This window comes from Carassius gibelio, chromosome A21, assembly GCF_023724105.1.
Source record: "Carassius gibelio isolate Cgi1373 ecotype wild population from Czech Republic chromosome A21, carGib1.2-hapl.c, whole genome shotgun sequence".
In the NCBI taxonomy this organism is placed as follows: Eukaryota; Metazoa; Chordata; class Actinopteri; order Cypriniformes; family Cyprinidae; genus Carassius; species Carassius gibelio.
In genome coordinates, this window is record NC_068391.1 from 22122086 (window position 1) to 22149452 (window position 27367).

The 27367-nt window shown below is 35.7% G+C and overlaps 2 protein-coding genes and 1 non-coding gene across 12 annotated transcripts; 2 read left to right on the forward strand and 1 right to left on the reverse strand.

The window, feature by feature from the left end:
- Window positions 1-86: 86 nt before the first annotated feature.
- On the reverse strand, window positions 87-6414 carry LOC127941432 (zinc finger protein 346). 6 transcript variants are annotated; one of them, XM_052536459.1, is made up of 8 exons: window positions 6267-6414; window positions 5169-5297; window positions 4692-4795; window positions 3791-3880; window positions 3544-3691; window positions 2899-3114; window positions 1592-1691; window positions 87-1503 (listed from the first exon to the last, which is right to left on the reverse strand). In XM_052536459.1, exons 2-8 carry the CDS (start codon window positions 5287-5289, stop codon window positions 1368-1370), a joined length of 915 nt encoding a protein of 304 aa, XP_052392419.1. In that variant the 5' UTR covers window positions 5290-5297; window positions 6267-6414; the 3' UTR covers window positions 87-1367. The 6 variants fall into 6 exon arrangements, with proteins under 6 accessions (XP_052392419.1, XP_052392418.1, XP_052392420.1 ...); XM_052536458.1 differs by lacking the exon at window positions 6267-6414 and adding an exon at window positions 6111-6140; XM_052536460.1 differs by lacking the exon at window positions 6267-6414 and adding an exon at window positions 5598-5740.
- Window positions 5289-23362, forward strand: LOC127941421 (BRCA1-A complex subunit RAP80). Of its 5 annotated transcripts, none has more exons than XM_052536429.1 (19): window positions 5289-5437; window positions 6395-6506; window positions 6903-6978; window positions 7081-7205; window positions 7579-7770; window positions 12594-12989; window positions 15245-15311; window positions 16024-16103; window positions 16569-16952; window positions 17186-17434; window positions 19963-20024; window positions 21579-21694; window positions 21792-21850; window positions 21985-22174; window positions 22344-22407; window positions 22499-22586; window positions 22671-22719; window positions 22809-22854; window positions 22951-23362. In XM_052536429.1, the coding sequence occupies exons 2-19, from the start codon at window positions 6396-6398 to the stop codon at window positions 23117-23119; spliced, it is 2523 nt and encodes an 840-aa protein (XP_052392389.1). In that variant the 5' UTR covers window positions 5289-5437; window position 6395; the 3' UTR covers window positions 23120-23362. The 5 variants fall into 5 exon arrangements, 4 of the variants coding, with proteins under 4 accessions (XP_052392389.1, XP_052392392.1, XP_052392393.1 ...); XM_052536432.1 differs by having other exon boundaries at window positions 12594-12935; XR_008149013.1 differs by having other exon boundaries at window positions 22499-22719; window positions 22951-23005.
- Window positions 15623-15752, forward strand: LOC127942390 (small Cajal body-specific RNA 14). The gene has a single exon (XR_008149313.1). It is a non-coding gene; the product is annotated as a small Cajal body-specific RNA 14 (non-coding RNA).
- Window positions 23363-27367: the final 4005 nt, after the last annotated feature.

Consider the following 27367-nt stretch of genomic DNA (forward strand, 5'->3'; position numbering starts at 1 on the left):
ACAGTTCTTGATGAGTCTGTATTAATACCCAACATATGTCTAACATAAACTTGGGAGAGTGAAAGTTTGAGTTTGAGAACACACAAATATTAATGGTTGCACTTTGGACTTTCACAATGACTTAAATAATTGCCCCTAATAAACAGACCCTTAAACTAAATCTAAATTTGAAATCAGAAGCTTAATTATGGTGGTTCTAAACAATAATTGAACTATCGCTGACTTTAAATCTTAGCATTAGCATCAGTTTCTTGTACCAAGAACAATCTGCAATGTACACTGCAAAAATAAACAATGCAAGCCATACATTACACATTTGCTCAACAGTCATTGAAAACTTGTTGCGTTTTCGCTTCATACTTTGCATTTCCGCTTTATAATTAGAGAGGTTTCACCTAAATCCTGAACAGAATTAAAAGTACAGTTATAACTAATCAGCTTGTAGTACGTGTTTGACTTTGTAAAACAATTACACAAGAATATAATGCAAAATCTCTATGTTATAGTCTATGTTAAGATGAACTTATGTGTTTGTACCTAAATATAAACTAAATAAATAAATCACCTTTATGACCTGGGCACTAATTTCCTATGATTGGACATCTTTAAACACTAGGACAAGTTCGTTTTGTATGTTAGAAGTGAAGCACCAATTTAACTGAAATCTCTAGTAAGCGTATATAATTACAAAATAATTCCTACTTTAAGATTTATGTTTACATGGAAATGGAAAGGAGCCATGAGAAATGAAAGACAGCTACTGTCCAGCCTAGAACAGAGTAAATCAATAAAATTGCTTAAAATTCATAGATTTCTCTTTCTTTTTTTCTCTAAATTGACATAGAAAATTAGAAATTAAAAGATAAAGAACTCTGAGCTCCCAAAAAAAGAAACTGTTCAAACATTGCACACCATCAAATTCAACAGCTCTGAAATCAGACATTCATTTAACAAAATAAGGAGCTTGAGCAGTTAAAATAATAAGCAACAAGATATCAAACATATAATAAACAAAACATCTCCTTAAACAACCTTCAGGACCTGCATTTGTATGTGAAAATTGTGAAAATATTTTTTTTTGTAAACCAAACAAACAAGTAACATAACACTAATTAACAATCCTAACACTGGAAAAAGCTGCACTCTTAAGTTTTGTCTCCTTGCCTTCATTTATGGGGGGGTTGCTGTGGAAGTTTATTGTGGTCCCTCAACCATTTGTGAGAGTGACAAGAATAGACAGGAAGAGATGTAGTGTGGTGAAAAGCTGGCATTAGGAGATGCACAGTGCAGACACACATTGACCTGTGCCTAAACAGAGGAAGCTTGTCACATATGAGCAGAGGACAGTGACGGTTGACTGCATCTTCTCACTCATAGCCCTCGTTGAAGTTGTCCAAGTCCCATGTGTCCTCTGGTCCTTCCTGGTTGGGTGGTAACTGGAAATCGGGCTGGTAGTTCTCAGGGGGGTCAGCCAATGCATTTGGCCCCTTCTTGAGTTTGCCACTGTTAAATGGGGAAATATGTTTTTTTCAACCAATAAGATGAGGAAATCTTTTTAAGACGGCTGTTAAAAGCAGCATGAGATACTCACTGGTTCTTGTGTTTGGACCCGCTGATGTGGGCCTGGTACTGCTCCACAGAGTTCAGCTCAATGTTGCACACGGTACATGGGTAGCCCTTCAGTGTGGAGGCTGAAAATGTTTGTTACATTTACTGGTTTGACAAAATCAACAAAGAGACCACAAGTCCTCATTTTCAAGGTTAAAATGGATTAAGTGTTACAAATAAGTGTATCAACTAGGACTAGGTTGACTATAGTGATTAAGTGATTTTAACAGAATCCAACACTGATTCTTAAATCCCAAGATGAATCTTTAAGTCTGTTTTCTGATTATGTACAATAAGCTTTTGTTACTTTTGGTATGAGTGTATACAGTTTACATGACAGATTGCTGTAGCCACTTCAGTTCAAACACTTTTTGTACTTTAATATTCACAGACACTACTCCATATTATGTTGTAAATGACTGTACAGCCTACTTGTATTTTATTTACCCAAAATTTGCCAAATTCCATGGCATCCGGCATTTTACTGTAAGTTCGATATTTATGACTGGATTCTGTGATTTCATCTGGATTTTCCACATTGCAGGAATCCCTAACTGTATGCATAAATAAATTGTATTTTAAATACATCTGCAACCTGAATATAGATCTTAAACATAATTTAAGGTGCATATAAACAGTTAAATTAAACACAAAAAAATAAAAAATAAATAAAAAATAAAAAATAAAAGTTTAAAATAATTTACAATTTAAGGCGAGATAGGAATGTTACAGGTTATTTGAAATTGACTGTAGTCAGTAGACAGTTATGCAGCTGAACGTTTACAGAATTTATTAAAGCACTTGATTTCTTTAATAATTTGCACATCTATTAGGGCTATCAAACTGATTAATCGTGTTTAATCGCATCCAAAACAAAGGTTTGTGTCTACATAACATGTGTGTGAGTACTGTGTATATTTATATGTATATATAAATACACACACATACGTACATGTATATATTTAAGAAGTATATGTTATATTTATATATAAATCATATATAAAAAAGAATATATACATGTAAAAAATGAGAAAACATGAAAAAATCATGCTTTTGTGTGTACTTCTATACACATATAAATAAACACAGTACACATACATATGTTAACACACCTTTTGTTTTGGAAGAGATTAAATCGTGATTAATTGATTTGACAGTTTAATTATGAAATATAACATTAACTATTTTATAAATGGGATACTTCTGGCTGTGTGTTACTGATGTAATTCCCACTTAAATTCCACACCAAGTTTTACATACTGGATGTGGGACCCCCTTCTATGTTCTGACCTGGTGCAGAGGACGGCCCATATGTCTCCATCAGCTTCTGTTTAGTCAGGTGTTTTTTATGTTTCTTGCCACTGTAGTGCTGCTGAGCCATGAGGGGATTGTTGAAGGAAGCTTGACAGATGGAGCAGAAGCGGTTGGGGTCCTGTTTTGCTGGCCCCTGTGCACTTTCAGGTAGTACTTCATCCTTCTTCACCTGTACTTTGGGCTGAGGTAATGCTGGAAGATAAACCAAAACACAGGTCAGCTTTTCAACTGAGATTAGCACTTCAGACCATGTTCGGAATATATAATATTATATTAACATGCTGTGTACTGTATCCTCAATATTGCCAACAATTAGTATGTGAAGCATAATGAAATGCTTATGTACCATGGTCATTTAGCAATTTTTACCCTAGTTTGTATAAAAATATCTCAACTTTTGGCTGTTTAAACAAAACAGGAATCAGAAATTACGATCAATACTGATATTAGTTCATTCATCACACTGGAAATGGAAGGTCAAGTCAAAGGCATTGCAACAACATGCAATAACAAACATACCCGGTACGAAAGAACCATCAACTTGTAAAAAAAATGAGTGTACATTTTTTTCTGGTAATTCCAGGATTAAGAACTAAATATCAAGATAATCAAGTCTTTTACCAGGAGTCTGCTGACCGAAGGTCTTCAAGCGAAGGTTCTTGGAGTGAACTTTGCCCTGGTAATGTGACTGTGCCACTACCGGGGAAGAGAATGTCATGTTGCACACATCGCAGGCTTTGTATTTTTCCCCTTCCTCAACATTACTTATCTGCAAAACATAACACTAGCCATTAATGCAGGACACAAACACATCTGGGATCCAATATACAATAAGTCTCCATCACATCTGGCCATTTATATGACTTACATCACCTGAAGGCTTGAACCGTTTTGCAACGGGCTCCTCATTACCATGAATGCTCATGTACCGGCGTACTTTGCTCGCATGTTTTTTGCTCTACAGGAGACCAAAAAAAAAAAAAAAACATTTACAAGATACTAATTTTACCTGGGATAGTTGTCATGTCAGCTTTATTTAACAGGTAATAGTCAGTTTTATCACAAATATATGCAGCATGTTTCATCCAAGTTTGGGTTAAAACGCATTTTGACAATCTGATCAAATATGAGCAATAGATGTTAAAAATCATGGGTGATGTCACAAAATGCTAGAACTGGGAAGTCACGTTGAGAATACTTCATTGTGGGATACAGCGCACCATTCCTAAAGATACTTTGGGCCTATCCCAATACCCACAATAACCAATACTGTCCCTTTTAAGGCAGGCAAGCATAAAATGCAACAATCTCGGGGAATTGTATTTATTTCAAAAGTATTATTCAAATATGCAAATCAATCTGTCATGAATGGCATTATTATTTTTTGTAAGGTGGGAGCTTGTTTACTAGAACTGTCATATTGTGAAATTAACTAATTTCTCTCATTCATTGTGATTCAAGTGGCCAGCCTCTGCTATATTCTGTCTCGGATACAACCATCTAATTTGATCTCTGTTGTATACTGCAGATTTTCTCAAACTCAACAGGCAGTCTGAGTATTCCAAGCATTTATACTGTATACATACATAAAATACAGAGAATACTACAGAAATAGTATGAGTAGTATGCTAGTATGCCATTGTGAAAACATCTCGAAATGCTTGAAATCAGTATTTAGTTCTCAAAACCACGTTTTGTACTGTTTAGCTGAGGAACGGCGTAAATGATTTGATCATTTAAACTTTGTCCATGCGAGTGTGAATTCATACCTGGTAATGTGCAAGTTTCTGGGATTCTGAGATTAAGACAGCGCTACACACTTTACATTGTGAATCAGAGAACAAGTCACTGTGCTCCTTTATCATTCGGTTCACTGAAAGACAGGTCAGCATCAGATACAGTTACTACAAAGGGGTATTTCATTGTTATATAAAAGACATGAATACAAAACAGCTTTGAGGTAAAGTATGCAATCCTCAAATCAAACCTAAAATAGACTTCCTTTGCATTCAGTTGCCAAAAATTAGGCTTTGTCTTACATCGACCTTGAATACACTGTTTTTCCAAGTAGACACTAAAGAAGCAGTCCTCAGAGCACTGAAGAGCTTGAGCTATGCTACCATGCTTTACACTCCTACAGACTCTCAAGCACTGTACGTTCTCGTAATAAATGTCATGTTTTACTTCTAAACAATGCATCGAATGTAACGTAATTTATTACTAAATGAATGTCGCCGATCTCTTACCCTCGGCCGCCCCTGAAGGTAAGTATGGAAAATCTCCATTCGGCTCTTGCTGCGCCATGGTGTTTGCAGGAGGCGGATCGCGCATGCGCAGACGATACATGCGCTGTACAAGTCTCTTCATAGTGTTTCCTGTAACGATTTTCAATCTATTTACAAACAAATATGTGAACAATTTATCCTGCATGCTTCACAGAATGATTTCTATACTCGTCTACGCATCCACTAAGCAATGCAGATGACCTAAGGATCCTTAAGAGAATCGACACGGGGTAAATATGTGTCTTGTTGCTGAGCGACTTGATTTACTTTGCTAAAGGAATCATTACTTTCTAGCATTTTACCAGTTTTAAGTGTTATCTGGTGTTATTAATGCACACTCAAAATTTCGCTTACGACCCTAAATTTAACAAGAATATGTAAATATTGCACCTCAAATATTTTACTGCTCCCCAGGGTGTGAAAACAAAAGCAACGTGGTTGGTTGAATTAATCGTTTCTGGATCCGAATCTTTCCTTTTTTGTTCTGAGTTCAAATTCAATTTACTTTCGAAGTGACTTTTTTTTTATTTAACGTTATTTCGAAATTAAGGGTTTTGAGCTGAATTTTGGCTTCAAATTGAATTGGTACACATGAAGTTGCAACATCCTTAGTGACCATATGACTTAATACATTGTATAACCATTAAATTTAGTTAAGTCTATTTTGTTATTAAAACACTATGGTGTTTCTGTTAAATGAATGTAATTTCTGTAATGCAATTGCATTTTACTGTAATTTATTTTTATGTAGTTAAAATCGCATCCTTATTTGGATTTACGTTGTCTTAAAAAACCTAACAAACGTTGTAAATCAAAAAAATAGATGTAAAGACGTTAAAGAACCATTGAATCGCTTTTGAACCAGTTCTTCGAGGCAAACGGATTTACACATATCACTCTAACTTCCCATCAAATCAAAAAATCGTCCCAGCTCGCGCGCTGTCTGCTGTGACGTAACGTTTTTTCTTGACCCTTGTGTCACGTGACATGACAACCGTTTGTGAAAATATCTTGGAATCGAAATCCTTGTTTTTCGAGCATTTGGTTAAACGATCTAACCTCGTATGGTCGAATATGAACACTGAACGCGTTCAGTAAAAGTGTATGTGCAGTTAGCTGAGGAACAGTCTCAGAAAGTGTGTATAAAGGTGTACACAGAGAGAGAATTAATGTTGTTGAGGTCGCAGCATGCCCCGCCGGAAGCGAGCCGCAGATGAAGGCGGAAGAAGAGTGAAAGTCAGCAGTGTGGAGCACAATGATGAAGAGACCCTGGTCATATCTGATTCTGAACATGAAGAGGTAACGTTACTGTGTATGCAGTAGGTAACCACATCCTGTGTGTTTGGCTTCGTAAGAGTTGTCTAAATAGCAACAACTTTTCTTAAAGAATTACAATGGTAATAATTGTCTCTAACAAATTCACAGTTAGTAACAGATATTCAGTATTGGGTATGTTGTGCTAATTTTGGTTCCAGTAACTTCACCAAACAGAATTGGAGAAAAAAAAAATATTATATTTTCAAAAAATTCCCTGTCTTCCATTGGTTTGCCCCAAACTCAGGCCACTGGTTGAGCCAGTGTTTCTGTGAGAGTAATTTAATAAATAATAATTTTATGGTAAATTATAATGATTAATAATAATAATAAAAAAATGAAATAATAAACCATCTTTAAATTTGAACTTTTTATCCTCAGGAGGAAGATTGCTCATTTAAACGGTCCTCTTGGACAACCCGGTTGGAAAGAAGGGAGAATCAGTCTCATCTACAAAGTACTGAAACTCAAGATTTAATGACAGATGATTAATAGTGCCTGAAAATGTAGGGGTGCTTTTCATTCAGACCTGTTTGTGGTGTTCTACTCGTGATTTCAGAGATGACAGAAGAAGATATGCTGAACCTGGCCATGAGACTGAGCACTCAGGAAGCAAACCGTGCTGCCCAGAGACAAGAGCTGGAAGACAACGACATACAAAAAGCCATAGAAGAAAGTCTTAATGTTGGTGAAACATTTCTTCTCAAAAAGCCTCTTCAAGGCTTTCAGCAAACAACAAACAAATTCACACAGAAACTTGTTCCTCTTTGCTACGAGATGCAGTAGAAATAAATACAATATAAATTGTAATATAATCTCAAAATATCAAACATGAATCTTTGCCCATTATGGACTACATGATTTTCAGCGAAATCTGTCAACTCCGACAGCCCAAAATCTTCACACTGGCTCTGACTTAAATTGAGAATCATTGACTTATCTAGACTGCATAAAATTGTGCAAAACTTGTGTAGTGTATTACAAAATCTCTTTTATAAGTATGACCAGTCAAAGAGAAGTAAGGTATTAATAAAAAATGCTGATTGTATTTCTGCAGGAAAGCTCTTTAAAAGCTTTGGAGGGTCACGATGAAGCAGCCAGCTCTACAGATCAACCACAGCAGAATGTAACAAGTGAGATATCAACTAGTCCGCTGCCGGAAATGTCTGATCCATCACAGAAGACCTCCATACATCTTTCAATAAGGAGTTCCCCAGCTCAGGTCTCCAGTCCTCCTGCTTCCACTCAGGTTAGTTATGAAAGGCCTTCACATTTTGTTATCGAATTATTGTTTTCTCTGTATAAACTAAACCTTATCATATTTTATATGCACATTTCTAAGGCTTCTAAATGATCAACATTATCAAAACTTGGTTGATCTGTTGTACAGAATCTTCTATATGCCCCTTGTTGTCTGATTAAGAGTTACATTTTTTTATTAGGTCCTATATTACAATTATAATTCTAAATCTGTCCCCTTCAGGTTGTGGTACACCTCTTTTTTGATGTGGAATTTTTATCCATATATAAGTTTTTAGAAAAATCATATAGCAATGTTAATACATGATATGATACATAAGGCTTTTGAGGATTTGTACATCTCTGTCATCATTGTAATTTATTGCATTATATGATGCAATGTTGCAATGTTTTGCCCAGGGTATGGCTGGGACAACGCGTCGATTCGTCGACCTGTTTTTATTTATCTAAAAACGTTTGCAAACGTTTACCTTATGTGCGCTGAGTATATGCGATGGCCGGATCAACATTCAGTCCAATGTTATACAACCAATCCAGGGGTTTTTCTGCATTGATCTTTTTTTTTGGTGGCTGTCAAAGCCTTATTTGATTGGTGAGTGATGTAGAATAGAATGACTGCTGCGCCTGACAGGGCGTGTACGAGAGAGAGCCCCGGCTGCGCGTGCACACTCACAGTCTTCAAACAACATGAGCGCTTCTTGCTCTCTCTCTCTCCCTTGTGCATATTAATCAAAATCATTAAACATGATAGAAAAAGGGCGAAGCACCAAAGTTTCGCACGCGCTCGCTCACTCACATTCTTCAAACTACACAACCGCTGTCTTGCTCTCTCTCTATCTCTCCCTCTCGTGCATATTAACCAAAATCATTAAACACGATAGAAAAAGGGCGAAACACCAAAGTTTCACGCGCGCTCGCGCACTCACAGTCTTCAAACTACACGACCGCTGTCTTGCTCTCTCTCTATCTCTCTCTCTCCCTCGTGCATAGTTACCAAAATCATTAGACACGATAGAAAAAGGGCGGACGCCAAAGTTTCACGTGGAGCATTCTGAGATTTTTTTTCTTCTCCATGACAGGCCGCTGGCTCCCACTATTAATTTTTATTTATTTATTTATTTTAAAAGCACTCTCTGTATTAGCTTAAAGCCCTCAAGTTTACATTGGTTACTGTATTCTTTCAATTGCTCTAAACAAGTATTTTGGGTGACCTTTTTTATTGAATGCTAGACATTAAGTTGTTGTTATTTTCATCTGAAAGAAGAACTTTTTTTCAGTAAGCTAGGCCCTATGTGTTCAGTAAGCTTGTTTCAGTAAGCTATGTGTTTTCAAGGCTTCAAGGTTTTATTGAATGCTATCTCTATACAAGTGCAAAGTAATGCATTCTTAGTCAGTCTTTTATTTTGTAATTTTAAGTGCAATAAACATATATTGCAATGTTAAGGAATTCATGTTTTTTTTCATTCAGATATGTAAATAAACATGTATAAATTGTTAGTAGTCAATTAATGGGGGAGATAATTGAAATCGAATCTGTCTGAAAAAATTAATCGTTAGTTTAATCGATGCATCGAAAAAATAATTGCTAGATTAACCATTTAAAAAATAATAGTTTATCCCAGCCCTAGCCCAGGGTGTAAAAAAAATAAAAATTTAATTTGTTCACTCCAAGCAGAATCAGAATTTTAACTCTTAAGTACCACCGGCCCACTGGTGGGTCTGTTGACACTCTTTTTTGTTGTTGTCTTTTTTTGTCTGTCACATATCTTAGTAATACTCATAACTTAGATATAATTTGAAAACATAAAACCTCAAAATTCATCCTGTGAAAACCATTGTGAAATCGGACATTGCGTTACAATGGAAATGGTACTTTAATATCTTTTGGCAGTCTCCTTCCCCTTAGAGGGTGGAGTCAAATGTCATATTACAAAATGTATTATGGTCTTTTAGAAACAAAACCTTTCTTGAGAAAAGTACATATTGTCGGAAAGGTCTGAATCTCAAGATTCCATGTTTGGTGGTTATTCTGTGATATATCTAATATTGACAGAGATATTTAGACATTTGTGTAAGAAAAATGCATTTAAAAGTTTTGATGGCACCCGGTGGCTGTTTGTTGTATAACACCCTAATAAAATTTTTCAGGAACCTCAATGTTTTTATATCAACTTCAAATTTGGAACAAAACTTATTTAGAAATTCAGCTTTCATTTTATATCAATTTATGATTCAAAAATATTTGGAAAATTATTTATTTTGTATAAAATAAAAATGGCACAGGGCGTTTTTTTTTAACAGTTAATTTAAACTTCTTTAACTTTTTGATACTTTGATATTTTGAAATTATTCCACCTGCAATAATTCGCAGATTTTCCTCTTAAAAAAAAAAAGAGTCCAACCATAAGTCTGTATTCCAAAGCATCTATGAATTATAACTATTTAAGTTTGAATAGTGCACTTTCACCTTTATATTCAAAAATGGATGTGGTACTTAAAGGGTTAATGTTTCTGTTCATGTGTTCCTTCTGTATAATTACCATTCCGAAAACAAACAAACATTTAATGACATTATTTGTTTATTCATTTATTTGCCTATAGTATGATAATAATAAGTACAGTGTTTTCTTTACAGACACACACACAAAAAAAGATATACCTTATTCTGGTATATTGTGTCTAGTCAGCCAATACAGCACCATCTTTTCTGTATTAAAAAAAATGAAAAACTTTCAATATTTTAAAGCAGGCATGTGGACTCTTAATCCTGGAGTGTCACTGCATAGTTTGGCAATCCCTGAAAAAAGAAATACCTACCTGTGTCCTGAAGACCTTGATTAGCTTGTTCAGGTGTGTATGATTAGGGTTGGAACTAAACTCTGCAGGGACACCAGCACTCCAGGATCTCTGACTACGTTTACATGCAGCCAATAACCCGTTCAAAACCGGGATATTAGCAATAACCCGGTCGCGCACTGCCATGTAAACACCGGCAAAAACCCGGATATGCTCATATCCCGGTTTTTAAAAACCGGGATATTATATCTGGGGTACCCCTTTTCTAACCTGAATATTTGGTCTTGTAAACGCGTTTCGGCATATCCCCATCAAAATGTGTGTTCTGCGCATGTTCTTTTCGCAAGGAATCTTGGTCTTTTGAGTCTTTGGATACAGGAAGAAGAATCGGAAATGACGCATATTGCGTATTAAGTCCTGACGCTAACCGTGCGTCGCTGTTTACATCGGGATATTGGCGACTGATTACACATTCCATGTATACAGGAGTAACTCTCTCTGCTCACGCATGTAAACGGGTTATCCCGAATGTTTCAGTAACCCAAATAGTGACCTTAACCCGACCATAACCCGAATTTTTACAGCATGTAAACGTAGTCAATGTTCCCCAACCCTGTTTTAAAGAAATTAAAGTATATGTTTTCTGCATGGTTTAAAAAAAAAAAGAAAGAAAAGAAAAAGCTAATCGTATAAAATTTTGTTTTTGAGAGGAAAATAAATAATTAAGCATGTCTCCTTTTATTATTACATTCAGAATGTAGGCTAAAATACTGGTAAATAAAGCAAAATGTTTACAAACATTATAAACACAACTATAGGTTATTTTAGTTTCCTTCTCTTCACTACAAATCCTTTAAAGTTAACAGTATTATGGCTAAATAAATGTCAAGCCAAAACAAATTAATTTAAAGCGAAACGGAAGCCTACCTCTCTCATTTGGCACGAATCCAAATGTTTACGTATTCGTGACTTTTCTAGATGCTAAAGCATCATCATCCTTCTCATAAGCTATAACAGCACAGTGAGGCGGTGCTCACTCTCAACGGCCCCAATTGTACTATGGACTATTTTGATTAAGCAGTGTAATTTTATCTGTTTCATTAACTGTAATTTATTTTGGTAATGAACAGGCTACGATGTCAAGTTAGCAAATATATGTTGTGTATGAGTGTGTGGTGCTGGCGTGATCACTGCATTGTTTTCCCTTTTAAGAGATGAAACTGTTACTCAATAATTTATAGTCATACAGCTTGAAGTAAGACATCATTCAAAACTGTAAAGCTTTTGCAAAGTCATTTGTTATTTGTGTTCCATTATTAACTGATTAATAGAGATTTCAGATAGTTGTTCTGTTCAGAACTATTACATTTGGTTTAGTTTCTGTTGCTGCTTGTGTTTCTGTAAAAGTTTCATTTGTTTCTGGTTTTCGTTTTTGTTGCTTGAACCAGTTCAGAGCCCTGTTTTTCCCTCCCATAATAAAAAGATATTTGATCATAAAGCTAAGCATTTATCATCTTACTTAGACATATTATTGGGAGATATAGAGAACAGCTGGTGTTTATATGCTTTTTATGCAAGTAATCTGCTGTATCTGTCAATTATTTACACATTTTGGCTATATCAGAATCATCTCCAAATTGTATACATTTTTTTTCACTTTGGGCCTCTGAATAAAATAAAGGTGTTTTTGTTTTCTTCTCTGGAATGAGCTCCATATTTTCATTTTATTATACTATAAGAGATGTAAAAGTCTGATGTATCAAATATGATACTCAAAAAACACATGCAAATGTTTTTAAGATTTTGTTTCAGTAAACTTCCATCTCTCTCTCTCTCTCTCTCTCTATCTATCTATCTATCTATCTATCTATCTATCTATCTATCCATCCATCTATCTATATATATATATATATAAAAAAATTGAACATGGATATTTTTTCTTCAGGCTTTACAGGATTAATTGCAAAAGTATTAATCTTTCCCCTTTGTTTTCCTTATGCTCATGCATCTTCCTAGGACACGACCTCAGATGAACAGACAGTCATCAGCAACACTCCTGAGCTCTTCAGATCTGTCTCTGAGTCCCAGTCTCAGACGTCCCCTGTCTTCACCAGGCATGGCTGCTTAATTCACCAGCCTGTAGTATGTGTTGAGAAACTGAGTCAGGACCTCATCCCGGCAAGCATAGACTCAAACTTTCACATGCAAGATGGCGCTGCCGCTTCCATTTGCACTTACGGATCTCCGTCCCCAAAGCAGGAAGATTCACCCTTTTCCAAATGCCCAGTCTTCACTCAGAAAGACTTCAAACGAAAAATGTATTTGCCAGAGGACAAAGATGGTCGTAAAAATACCAATGCAAGTGAAGACGATACTCATATATCTAATGAAGATATTCATTTACCAACACAAGTAAGCCAAGGTTTGAGCACAGATCCAGATATGTGCCTTTCACCTTCTGCGAGATCCAAGCTATCAAGCTCCGAATGTGTGCCTAAAACCAGCAATGAAGATGTCACTGTAGCAAGCTTAAGTAGGACATCTTAAAATGACAGGTTTAGCAGTTACACTATTGTTCATAAATTTATATATAAGTCACTGGGGTATACAGGTGCATCTCAATGAATTAGGATGTCATGGAAAAGTTTATTTATTTCAGTAATTCAACTCAAATTGTAAAACACGTGCATAAATTCAAAAACTCTTGCAAAGGTTTCCTGAGCCTTCAAAATGGTCTCTCAGTTTGGTTCACTAGGCTGCACAATCATGGGGAATCATCAACACCCTTTACAAGGAGGGTAAGCCACAAACATTCATTGCCAAAGAAGCTGGCTGTTCACAGAGTGCTGTATCCAAGCATGTTAACAGAAAGTTGAGTGGAAGGAAAAAGTGTGGAAGAAAAAGATGCACAACCAGCCAAGAGAACCACAGCATTATGAGGATTGTCAAGTTTTTGAGTGAACTTCACAAGGAATTGACTGAGGATGGCTGGGGTCAAGGCATCAACAGCCACCACACACAGATGTGTCAAGGAATTTGGCTACAGTTGTCGTATTTCTCTTGTTAAGCCACTTCTGAACCACAGACAAAGTCAGAGGCATCTTACCTGGGCTAAGGAGAAGAACTGGACTGTTGCCCAGTGGTCCCAAGTCCTCTTTTCAGATGAGAGCAGGTTTTGTATTTCATTTAGAAACCAAGGTCCTAGAGTCTGGAGGAAGGGTGGAGAAGCTCATAGCCCAAGTTGATTGAAGTCCAGTGTTAAGTTTCCACAGTCTGTGATGATTTGGGGTGCAATGTCATCTGCTGGTGTTGGTCCATTGTGTTTTTTGAAAACGAATGTCACTGCACCCATTTACCAAGAAATTTTGGAGCACTTCATGATTCCTTCTACCTTTTGAAGATGCTGATATTATGCCCACACTGCCAAAAACACCAAAAGTTGGTTAAATGACCATGGTGTTGGTGTGCTTGACTGGCCAGAAAACTCACCAGACCTGAACCCCAGAGAGAATCCATGGGTTATTGTCAAGAGGAAAATGAGAAACAAGAACCAAAAAATGCAAATGAGCTGAAGGCCACTGACAAAGAAACCTGGGCTTCCAGACCACCTCAGCAGTGCCAAAAACTGATCACCTCCATGCCACGCCGAACTGAGAGTAATTAAAGCAAAAGGAACCCCTGCCAAGTAATGAGTACATGCAATTAAATTCTCTAAAAAGGTTTTTTATGTGAGCCCAAATCATCACAGTTAAAATAACAAAAGACTTAAACTACTTCAGTCTGTGTGCATTGAATTTATTTAATACACAAGTTTTACAATTTAAGTTGAATTACAGAAATAAATTAACTTTTCCATGACATTCTAATTTATTGAGATACACCTGTAGCAATAGCCAAAAATATATTATATGGGTGAAAATTATTGATTTTTCTTTTATTCCAAAAATCATTAGTACGTTGAGTAAAGATCATGTTCCATGAAGATATTTTGTACATTTCCTACTGTAAATATATCAAAACTTAATTTTGGATTAGTAATATGCACGGCTGAGAACTTCAATGATTTAGGCGATTTTCTCAGTATTTTGATTTTTTTGCACCGTCAGATTCCAAATTTTCAAATGGTTGTATCTCATCCAAATAATATCCTATTCTAACAAACCATACATCAATGGAAAGCTTATTTATTCCACTTTCATATGTATATAGGATGTATACATGATGTATAAATCATAAAAAAAATATTTCAGAATATTACAGATTTACTGCACTTTTTGATCAAATGTATACACCCTTGGTTAGCACAAGACTTTTGAAAAAAAGCATTAAAAAAAAATCTTACCTTTTCACATTTGAATGGTAGTGTGTGTTGCAGAGAGAACTTTACTATAAGTCACTTGTATTTATAGAAGTCTGGTTTTACCTTAAGTTTGGAATGAATTAATCCTCTCTAATGTTTTCATAATTTTTTTAATGACTTTTACTTAACGTTGCACAATCCTGCTCCCTGAGATCTACCCAAGAAGGTAAAAATCAGCAGAAATAGTATAGCATCTGTAAATGTTTGACATAATATGTTGCCCATTTTCTCACATATTGTAAAGTATGCATAATATGCACATTTTCAACTCTGTTTGTGTTCTAACTTTGTCTGATAATTTTAACAGAAAAGCCCTAACCTAAAGCAAGCGGAGGATCAGACCACTCTGGAAGAGAATGTAAAATCTGACAATGGTATGCCATTTCTTGCACTACTCTACACTGTGGCCATACTGGCAAAGTTTGCACTTTACTCAGAGCCATATGGCCTAGAACCAAGAGTTTGTAGTTTTCAAATTATTATCATTTTATCTACAATTATCAATTTTCAGCACAAATACAAAATAACTTGCATACTTTATTTCCAAGTGGTATGTGGATGCATATGTACATAAGGCTATATAGTCGTGCCAAACAAAATACTTTAGTGTTTAGTAAAGATTCAAGGCAATTTGAGTTTTAGCTCTGGCAACAGAAAAACAGTCTTTATGCTTGAAGTTGCATGTGTGGTTGACCCACTGTAGTTGCAAGACTAAGCAGTGTTTTGCAGTATTTGGTACCACACAGAGTAAGTTTGGTTCCTGCCGACAGGGCCTTTGAAGTCATTGGGTTTTCTGTGCGATGGATCCATACAATTTTTTTCTTTTTAAATACACAATTGTTTAGTAAGGATGCATTAAATTGATCAAAAGTGACAGTAAAGATAGATTACAAACGTGCTTTGCTTCAAATAAAAGCTGTTCTTTCTATTCATTAAAGAATCCTACAAAAATTTTAAAGTCAAAGACTGCTTAATGAGACTTCTTAAAAAAAAAAAAAGAAACTTTTGAACGGTAGTTTATGGTAGTTCTGTATGTGATTTTGTACAGAATGTTTGGGTTAACTGTTAACATGTTTTAAACTCCAGAAACTGCTCCGAACACCTGGAATGAATTTGCTAGTCACATGGACTTACATTTAACAGATGAAGATGATGGCAGCGAAGAGGTAGGTACTGTATTTTATAGTTAGTAGTTTGTATATTAAAAGTAACTGCATGTTTAATATCCTGTCATTTGAACAGAGGGGTATTAGACATTAACATGCACAAGAATATTCTGATCTTGTTCAACATTTGGTTATATTTCAACTATTCAAAGCCTCATGTAAGCCCTTCATTGCCAAAACCACATAGTTGTTAACCAGATAATGTTATGGTTTTTAGAAATTTGTATACAACATCTGGCATCTGCCTCTATTTACTAACATTCATTTATAAATATCTATGTACAAACACATTTTTTGGGTGTGATATTAAATACAAACATGTACAAAAATGTATATGCATTTCAAAGTTTATTGGCAATATGCTTGTTACATGTATACAGGAATATTCTAAAAGCTATAGAACATGTAAACAGCAAGGTTTAATTAGAATGTGATTCTTAATTGGAAAATGTTGTCTTTTTCCAGTTTATTTCCCCCAGCCCAGTCTTGCACAAGAACATTTTTCAACCAGTCAAGACTGAGCTTTCCCCTACCCAGTCCTGCATCTCTCCAGCTGTCTTCACACCCAATCCTTATACACAAGACACACAGATGTCCCGGTCTGTCCTGGAGGAGGGCTCGGGAGCATTAAAAGGTGTGGAATTCAAACCCTCCGACTGTAAACCTCCACATACTTCATTGGAAAAAGGAGAATGCACTATTTCTTACTTCTGGGGTGTGCCTTTCTGTCCCATGGGGCAAAACCCGGATGAGTACACGCGTGTGATTTTGTGTCAAATGGAGGTGTATGAGAAGAGTCTGAAGGAGGCCCAGCGAGAGCTGCTACGCAAAGCAGACTGGGGAGAGCCAGTAAGTGACATCAGCTGCATTCATTCAGTCAAAACATCATATTACAACAGTTATATTCAGGGGCGTAGGAACTGAAACCTACCAGTTTTCCTCATGAAGATTAAGATTAATAATGTGATATATTTACAATTGTTTAATGGCTGCCAAAACCACTGTAACAATATATATATTTTTTTATAGAATATTAAGTAATGTAGATTGCCAAATTATAGATTTTTTATTTTTCTCTTCAGGTGATTCCTGGCTCATCAGAGAGGCCATTTGGTGCAAGGAGATGGAAGCGCCACAGAGCTCCTCAGTTGTCCGAGGATGAAGAGGAGAATGACAAAGATGGAGAGAAAGAAAATAACAGAATAGATGTAGAAGAAGAGAGGGAAGAGGCTAAGGAGGAGTCTGTGGTGGGGTCACAAGAGGATGCTGAGGGCAGACAGTGTGAAACATATGTAGTGGTGTCTTCTCCAGAGACAAAAGATGAGCAAGAGGTTAGTATACTTTTTTTTATATCAATCTAATCTCTGTCTTTAGGTTGGTTGTTAAGATCTAGGGATGTCAGCATGTGAAATTAATATGTAGTAATAGTTCCATCATGTCTGTTTGAATTCATGGCTCCGGGTAGCTTTATCCTCCTGAGACCCAGAAAAAAAGGGTTTGGTGATCTTTTATTTATTTATTAATTTTTTATGTCATTACATTGTTCGAAGCAAAAACAAAACATTTTTGATTTGTTTTGAAAGATATTATATGTCCTTTGTATAATTATTATACAGAGGACATATTGCATCTGTCGATCCATCGGTTCTGTCCTGTTTTTCATTGACACGCCCCAAACTCGGAGCTAAAAGACAGTTCAGTGTTTCCCACTGGTTATTATGACTTTGTGGTGCCATTCATGTGCGTTTAAAGCTGCAGTAGGTAACTTTTGTAAAAATATATTTTGTACATATTTGTTAAACCTGTCATTATGTCCTGACAGTAGAATATGAGACAGATAATCTGTGAAAAAATCAAGCTCCTCTGGCTCCTCCCATTGCAGGAATACATTGCTCCCGGTAAGAAACAACCAATCAGAGCTGCCGTCCGTAACTTTGATTGTGTTCAAAATGTAGAAAAATGTATATAATAAGCGAGTACACCATGAATCCATTTTCCAAACCGTATTTTTAACTTGTCCTGAATCACTAGGGTGCACCTATAATAAGTGTTTATATAAACTAACTGACCCCTGATTGGAACATCCACAAAATTCACACAGTAATCTAATATCAGCTTATGACATGACAAGTCAACAAAGTATTTTAGGCTTCTGTGCTAAAATGTGTAATGTCAAAAAACTGATAAAGAAGGAAATGTTGTATGTATTGTATATTTATTGTAAATGCGCCTATATTCTATAAAATTACAATACATTTATTTTAAATGTATAGTGCAGCTTTTTAGTGAAACAGCAACATATCACAGGTAGGCCAGTACGAGACAGACTATTAATATAAGAGAGTTATTAAGAAAAAAAGCACTTTAGGCAAAACCAATTATTATATTATTTTTAATTCGTCAAATCAATTTTTAGGTTGAAGGCAAACAAAAGTTTTAAACAAAACCCTGTACAAAGATGATTATCAACTTATTGTTATGAAAGATATTACAGAATGATTTAATATACCGGTAATATTTTACTTTATTCAAAATGTTAAAACATGGCCACATTAATTATTACTTTTCTACACATTGAGAGTAACAACTTGCAGCATTTCTAGTAGAATCTCATATTTCATAGGAATACACACACACACACACATACTGTACATATATACATATATATATATATATATACACACGCACATACAAAAGAATCACCTCCTTAAAATAATCACATTTTGTTGCTTTGCAGCATGAAATGAAGGCGGACTCAGTTTTTGTTTATTCAGCTGTATTTACTCCGAGCAACTTATAAAATCAAAGTGAAAGATATAACACCAACACGTCAGAAAAATAAAATAAAACAAAACCGAATCACTGAGTTGGAAAAAAGGATCGCCACCTTGTGTCAGTGTTTAGTTGAACCAACTTTACTTTAATTACAGCCTTCATGTCTCTACTAACTTTGCACATCTACTGCAATATTTGCTCACTCTTCTATGCAGAACTGCTGCTGAAGTTCAGTTAAATTTGATGGTGACCGTTTATGGACTTCACTGCAGTCTGTAAGTCTTTACACAGATTTTCAGTGAGGGTTAAGTCTGGTCTCTGACTAGGCCATGCAATGTCATTCACCTTTTTCTCCTTCAACCACTGCATGCTCAGTTTTGCTGTGTGCTTTTGGTCATTGTCATGTTAGAAGGTAAAATACAAAATATAAAATACATTTTATGTGTATTATACATTTAACTAAAGGATCCTGCAAGCACTTAAATTTATCCCCCTATACTCGTACTGCACAAAAAGTGGTTCAGTAACGTTGAATGTTACAGGGACTGATTATTGCAGATGCAGATCCCACTGTGTTCTGGTATATCGCCTTGCTTACAGTATCGCAACATATCATATCACAACCACTGTATCGTGGCAATACACAGCCCCTATTTTAAAGGGGGTGATTCTTTTATATACCCACTGTACATACATACATATATGAATATGTATAGAGAGAAAGAGAGAGACAATTTATTTCCTTATTCACTTGTGTTGACCAAAAAATGTCTAAAAACATGCTGTGTTTCCTAGTGTACTCTACAGATGACATGTATGAAATGTATGTCCTGTTTTGCAAAAGAAAGTCATTCTGTTTTGAATGCCTAAAGTTTACCCGAGACATTAATTTATGAGCAAAGAGGACAAAGTCTATGGCTGGTTCTCTCTGTAGAATATGGGGTTTTTGACTTGTGTTTTTTGGGTGTAATATCATCATCAACCGCAAGATGACGCTTCATTAACTAGATATACTGGAACAAAGACAGTGTTGTTAAGAATGTTGCTGCCCCTGTTGCTGATATCTTGTTTGCTTTCTCAACAGGAAAAAAAACCTTTCTTCAGCCAGGAGGAGCCTGTAACTGCCGCTTTAAATAAACATTTTAGGTAAAATAGTGTCTTGTTCCCTTAACTCTTAGATGTAGTAACGTTTACATTTTTTGAGTTGAGTGTTGAGTGTTTAGATTTCCACCAAAGTGTGTGTGTGTGTGTGTATATATATATATATATATATAAGAGAACAATCTATAAATTCTAGAATATTTCTGAAATATTGTTAATCTTCACTCAAGGAAATTCACTTGAAGGAAATTCAAAATAGCTGTTGTTGGTATATCACTGTTCCACTAACATGTTTCACAAAATAACCAAGGCATTGCAACAAAAACCTTTATTTTGTGGTAAACACAGTGATCACAATTAGAGAACAGAGACCACTGCAGCACAAAGGAAGATTACAACTAACATTTTCTAGGGTTATCACTTTCAGAAATTCGTAGGCAGTGTAGAAGCCCCTGCTTTGAATGACTTCAGCACGTCTGTGGCCACAGATTACACTATTATCACTGCGCTGGTGTGATCTTGGTCCTCTCTTCTTCCACTCTTTTCCATAGTTTGGTAACTGTAGTGGGTTTCTTAGCCATCTCTTTCTCTCATTATTTTCATGTTCTTGACTTCAAGGAATTGGTTTACTCATTTTGCAGTGTGACAAGGTCATTGTCTTGCATGAAAAGTGCAGGCTGATTTGGAGATGCTCGTAGGGAAGGTACCGCATGTTGCTGAAGGAGGTTCTGATAAGCATGCCATGTATCTATATAAGAGGCCCAACTTTTGCTACACAAAACATTCAACAATCAAAAAAAGACATTTCCTCCATTTTTCCCTGACTTCTTTATGCACTTGGGCTTCAATCTTTCCCCATTTTGTGGCCAAACCAAACGTTTCCCATCAGACCCAAATAAATAAAAAATCAAAGTTTGGTCTATCCTTTTGATTCTTTCTGCCGATGAGAGGCTTCATCACTGCAGAATGAGCTTTCAGTCAGATTTCTCTTAAAAGTGACAGATCCTTACCCTATTCAGGGTTAAACTGGCATGCAATTCAAGCTGCAGTTTTTAACCAGTTGCCCATTGAAAGTCTCCACATTATTCTGTCTTCTCATGCATTTGTTTTACATGGATGACCAGCCTTTTTGGTTGACCTGAATTGGTGTCATTGTAAAGCTGTATTTGAGAAATCACAGATTTGAAATGACCAATGGCTGAAAGGGCATCCCTTTAACTTTCATCTGGACAACTTCCTGTCACAGGCTTTCATTCACCTTAGAGTGGCCTGCCATCTTGCAATCTCAATGAAAATTAGAGAAATGTTGCCTTTTAAATAGGGTATGTCATATAATTAAGGAAATTAGCACCAGGTGCCAGATTAACACCAATAAATAAGATGTATCTGTAACTGTTCTCTAATTAGAGTTCCTTTTCAAATATCTCATGTAAGGTTTTATAATGTGCGGAATACAATTACTTAATTTACTGTGCTTAATTTTCCAAACAGTGAAAATGGACGGGTTTACTCCATAAAGTGGATGGTGTCAAAGCTTTAGAAAGGATGCACAGCACCTCAACAGTATTATAAAGCTGTCCTAACACATCTCATTAACAGAGGAAGTGCTCCATGTGAAACTCCAGATGAAACTCAAATACAGTGTTCAGCTGAGCAGGAGAAAGAGGAGGCCCAGAATCATGTGCATTGTGAAGAGGATGATATTGTTTGTCCAGGTATATGACCAAAGTTTATGACTAAAGTGCCCTTCAGTTGATGATGGAACATTTTCCTCTGGTTTAAATGTAATTTAGTTAATTGTTCTTGATACAGAGACTCAGTTGACTCAAAACAGCACACCAGAAGAACTAATGGTGACCAGTCCTGCTCAGGTACAGTAACACCGTATGACTCTGCTCCAATCAAGAGGCAGCGTCCTACAAGGACCCTCAAACAATAGACCATATAGACTGAATTTCAAGGTCTCAAGACCTCATAATTTTAAGTGTGCTTCCATTCTTCACAGCCCCAGTCTCATACTGGCAGTGAGGTGATTGAGGTAGAGGAGGGAGGATGTGCTCCTGTCGTAGAAGAGATGATGGAGACTGAGGGACTGGAATGCCCCATGTGCTCCAAACTCTTCCCTCTCGATAAGATCGAGGTGCATGCAGCTTTATGTAATGGCGAAATATACCACCAGGAGGAGCAATTGCAAGGTTAGCTCTCTAATAGCTCTTTTTTAACTTTTCACTATGCAAATAGATGTAATAAAAATCTGTCAAATTCAGTATATAAATATTGTGTTGCCAACGTGGTTGTTAATTGCCTCTGAGATATTTGTGAATACGTCAAGAAATTAGTCAAGTGAAATATTTTGGGTTATAGAAGTTGTTGCCCGAAGGAAAAGGACCAAAATAAATTTGACAGAGGAAACTCCACGATCTGGCAAGTAGGTACAACAAACATTCAAACATTGAAAAATCATGTTGAGGATAAATTAAGAAAAAAAGTGACATGCTTTGATTGAATTTTCTTTGCAGATCAACACAAATGGAGAAGTGGAGTTTCCCGGAGTATCCAGAACATGACAATTTTTGCATTGAAAAGAAAGACTTAAGAGCTAATCAGGCAACATCATTTTTAAGTGTCAAAACTTTCACTGAGAGGGTTTGTATTGTGTTTGTATCAAGTGTCAACATTGTGCTTTTGTAGGAAAACGGCCTGCTTTCTGCTCTGGACCAGACAGAACAGAGACAGTCTGGTATGTAATCTGTTTCTCATTTCTGGTGATTATGCCGATTAAGCTTGACAGATAATACCTTTTTATTACATTAATTTCTTTACTCACAGGCACTGATGAACCTGGACCATCTGAAGTTTCTACAACAAGCAACTGGTACAATACCAATATTGTTTGCTAAAGACGTTGAATGTGCATATGCCTTCACATTTATAGAAATCAGCATTAATTATTACATAAATGGTTCTCCAGTGGCCTTGCCGATCCTGTCGTGATGGGGACTTCTGAAAGTGTAGTCTGCTCAGCGATGACTTCCTGTACCAGTACCGCCTTCATTCCTCAATCAGAGAACACTGACTGCCTTATTGACTCCTCTAAGAACAGCCAACGACTCTCAAGAAAGAGAAAATTCAAAAGATAGTGTCAACATGCATTTAGTAACACTTGTGTCTGTGCTTTTCAGTGCCTCCCCATTTGTATGGCTTTGTATGCAAAGAAAAATGCACAAATTGATCTTTAGTCTTGAATTAAATCTTTGTTGTCTTCTAAAAGGCTGTTAAATGCTACTGCCACCCCATGACGTTTCTGTTAAATATCTAATTTAATATTTCTATCTAGCGATCATTTCTATCGCTTTACATGGAATAAAGTAATGCCATCTTTATATGCTGATCTGGTTTCTTTTAGTAGGCAAGTTTCAGGATCAGAGGTTTGGGAGCAGCCATGGCAGATTTGTATGTAGTAATTTGTGTGGTGATAGCACCACCATATGGAAGTTGTATATTGCAGCTCTTTGTTGTAATTATTTGCCTTCTATTATATTTATTTGGAAGAAGAGAGGCCAACCAGCGGCCAGCTTGATTATTGAATACTTATTGTTTTTACCTCATTTGACTCATAAAGAGTTATGGTTCACGTTCTGTGCTGTTTTTGTACCCAAGAGTGTTGTGAGCATTATAACATCATTCTAGCTCACTTATCATTCTTACGAACTTAGCAAAAACAGAATTTCAATGTTATTTCTGTTATAATCACTAAGGCTGCACTTAATTAATAAAACAGTAAACTGTTATTAGATAACTAATTAAAATAACTTTTATATTTGAAAATATTTTATAATGTAATATATTCCTATGATGGAAAAGCTAATAGTTTCAGCAGCTATTACTTCAGTGTGATGAACCTTCAGAAATCATTCTAATATGTTGATTTTTTGCTCAAAGAAACATTTCTTTATTATCAGTGTTGGGGGTTAAAAGAAAAAAGTCTGCTTGAAATTTTTCTGGAAACACATTTTTTCATGATTCTTTGATGAATGTAAAATTTCTAAAGAACAGCATTTTTTAAAGAATTTATTTATTTTTTTTTTTAAACTTTTTTTTTTTTTTTTTTTTTACTTTTACAAGAACAAAGATGACTGAATTGGTCTGTTTCTTGCTGCTTTGCCCCTGCACATGTGCAAATGTGCTCGAAGAAAAGAAAGAATATGGAGGGAAACATGAGGAATGCATGTTACAGAGTGAGGGGGTGGGGTGACATCTCTCTGTGGGACAGTTTTCATTGAAACTGTGACCCAGTTATGAAGGGATTCATGAGAATGGCCTAAGCATGGACAAAAGTTTTGTGGACCCAATATCTGTAAATGACAATGAAATGTTTGGGCTAAATGTGAAACCATTTAAAGGTCCCATTTATTTTAAGTTTTTTAATAGTTGATGCATTAGTTATCACAAACTGACACAAAAAGTCAAGGTAAAATCTAAAAATGTTCATTGTTAATGTTCATTCATAAAAAATTGATTTGCACTTTAATGTACACCACTTTAGTGTTGAAATCATGTTAGTATATGTAGAAATCAACATTTGCCAAGATTAATAAACTAAAAAAAAATAAATAATAATAATTGAAATTTATTGTAAAGTGGTAGCCTACTGTTTGTTTAATTTTTGATATAAAAAAAAACATTTTAATGTTACTTTAATATATTATTAATATACTTAAAGGTTTAATAAACAGACCTAAAGAGCTGATAAATGTAATTATTAAAGTAATAACTCTAATGTTTGCAGGTATTACTTGCAAAGTCTTCAAAACTAGTTCCCATATGATTTGATGTTGAAATATGCTAAAATAGTATCTAGAGGATCTTTATGTGATTATAAACTTAAGGTCGTGTTGTTACGTGTGTTACATTTTATTCTGAAAAAATGTGGAAACAACGGCTTTTGTGTTGTTAAATTTGGAATGGATTTTAGTTTTAGCTTAAAGGATTTAATGTTTAAGCAATAAGAGAAATTCAAAGTGAAACCGGTCCAGTTTTGTTTCATTGACAAACTAGACTGCAGCCCACTTCTGCATAATGTTTGGCAGTAACCCAGAATCCCTTTGGCCTACAGCCTCTAGGGTTTCTTCCTCTGACTTGTGGGAACTGATAATAATACTGATAAAAATAAGGAAGCTCATGAGTTAATACTGAGCAGTATTTCTTGCAAGATTGCAAAATAAAACACAAAGTGTCATATTACATATTTCATTGCTAATAGAGTGTTGAAAGGAAAACTGATGCAAACGTGTTGATATTTAAGCTATATGATTTCAGGATGCCACAGACTTCCTGAGAAGCTTGATTTTTCACCATGCAGTTCAAGGTCAGATTAAAAAGAAATTAAAGTAACTTTAACTCAAAAGTTCCTTTGCTATATTGTTTTGTCCAGCAAGCGTTCCAGCCATTTCAAGTCAAGTCGAGTCACCTTTATTTATATAGAGCTTTAAACAAACAAAAAAAATTAAAGCACCTGAACAACATTAATTAGGCAAACAGTGTGTCAATAATGCAAAATGACAGTTAAAGGCAGTTCATCATTAAATTCAGTGCTGTCATCATCTCAGTTCAGTTTGAATATTATCTGTGCACTCATCTGCAATCAAGTCAATGATATCACTGTAAATGAAGTGACACCAACTAAGCATGCCAGAGGCGACAGTGGCAAGGAACCAAAACTCCATCAGAGACAGAATGGAGAAAAAAACCTTGGGAGAAACCAGGCTCAGTTGGGGGGCCAGTTCTCCTCTGACCAGACAAAAACCAGTAGTTCAATTCCAGGCTGCAGCAAAGTCAGATTGTGCAGAAGAATCATCTGTTTCCTGTGGTCTTGTCCCGGTGGTCATCTGAGACAAGGTCTTTATAGGGGATCTGTATCTGGGGCTCTTGTCCTGGTCTCCGCTGTCTTTCAGGGCTGGGGAGGTCCTTTCTAAGTGCTGATCCACCATCTGGTCTGGATACGTACTGGATCCGGGTGACTGCAGTGACCCTCTGACTTGGATACAGACCGGATCTGGGGGCTACGGTGACCTCAGAATAAGAGAGAAACAGACTAATTTCAGCCACTTCCTGTAGAATGTTTCCTCTCTCTGGCATTGCTGCCTAGGGTTTTGTTTATTTTTGGTATGATATCATTTTGTCTTCCTAAATTAGTTTAAATACTTTACCATCCCACCCAATGCTGTTTGCATGTTGTGTGTGGTGTGTGTGAGTCTGTGTCTTTATTTTTTTTACTGACCCCATATATATATATATATAGAGAGAGAGAGAGAGAGAGAGAGAGAGAGAGAGCGAGAGAGAGAGAGAGAGAGAGTGTCAGAGTCTAACCAAAAATTATTCAGACACCAGATGTATTTTTTTTTTTTTTTTTTTTTTTTGTATATGAACTATAGTTCATTCATGTAACGTTAAGTGAGGATAGCAAAATAATGTGAACTGCTAAATATTCTAAAAAATCTTCATACAGTGGACTAACAGTAAAATGTATTATTTAAGTTATAATTTTTGGGCTATTGTAGCCTGTTCGGGTCGTCACCCCTGCGGATTAACACATATCTGCGTGAATCGCCATAGACATAAATTTGGAAGAGTAGCTCCCTTTAGAATGTTCCTCCGCGGGATGCGTGCAGTTCTGTTATTAACCGCTAGAGCGTCAACATTTACATAGTGTTGCATTAAGTGGCATTTTATTTCATTAATATTATTTAATCTGTAAGTACAGTGCATTTGAAGTGCATATTCAAAACAATTAAGCATGTTTTTTTTTTCTTAAGGTAGGAATATTTCACTTCTAGAAATGGTTAGTACCAGTTCCAAATCAGTTAAATTTTCAAATCAGTTTTAGAGCACTTTACAAATAAATTTTAGTGCAGTGTCAGGCACTTCTCAACTGTCTTATCTCATAGACATTTAGGAATAAATCGACTGACAAGAATGAGATTCAAATCCACACATGCAGTTTAACTCTCTCTCACAAAAAAAAATAAAAAATAAAAAATAAAAAAGAGCAACAGCACCCCTTTGAGGTATTTTGATCACAGTGTGAAGACGAGTGCTCCAGCTTCCTGTTTTCTTAAAAGGCATTTTACTTTTAACATGAATTTGCAAACTCCTCTAAAATTACTAATTTTTTAATAATGTTTAATAAAGAGATAATTGTATGACCTTAATGTAGTTTGACCATCAGTGCTGATATGCAGAGCCATTAGAAACAATTGACCTTGACTGCTATTAATGGTACAATTCATAATTCATGAAATGTATTTATGCAATTATATTTTTTTTATAACGTGTGATCCATTATTTGAATCAAAAATACAATTCCTCATTTTATACACATATACATT

Coding starts and splice junctions, on each gene's coding strand:
- LOC127941421 (XM_052536429.1), top strand. CDS start 6,396: ATGCCCCGCCGGAAGCGAGCCGCAGATGAAGGCGGAAGAAGAGTGAAA. Junction 15,312..16,023: donor GAATGTAAAATCTGACAATG/GTATGCCATTTC, acceptor TTTAAACTCCAG/AAACTGCTCCGAACACCTGG. Junction 22,855..22,950: donor GTTTCTACAACAAGCAACTG/GTACAATACCAA, acceptor ATGGTTCTCCAG/TGGCCTTGCCGATCCTGTCG.
- LOC127941432 (XM_052536456.1), bottom strand. CDS start 5,352: ATGCAGGATAAATTGTTCACATATTTGTTTGTAAATAGATTGAAAATC. Junction 3,115..3,543: donor CTTCGGTCAGCAGACTCCTG/GTAAAAGACTTG, acceptor TTTATCTTCCAG/CATTACCTCAGCCCAAAGTA. Junction 1,692..2,898: donor TGGGCCGTCCTCTGCACCAG/GTCAGAACATAG, acceptor AAACATTTTCAG/CCTCCACACTGAAGGGCTAC.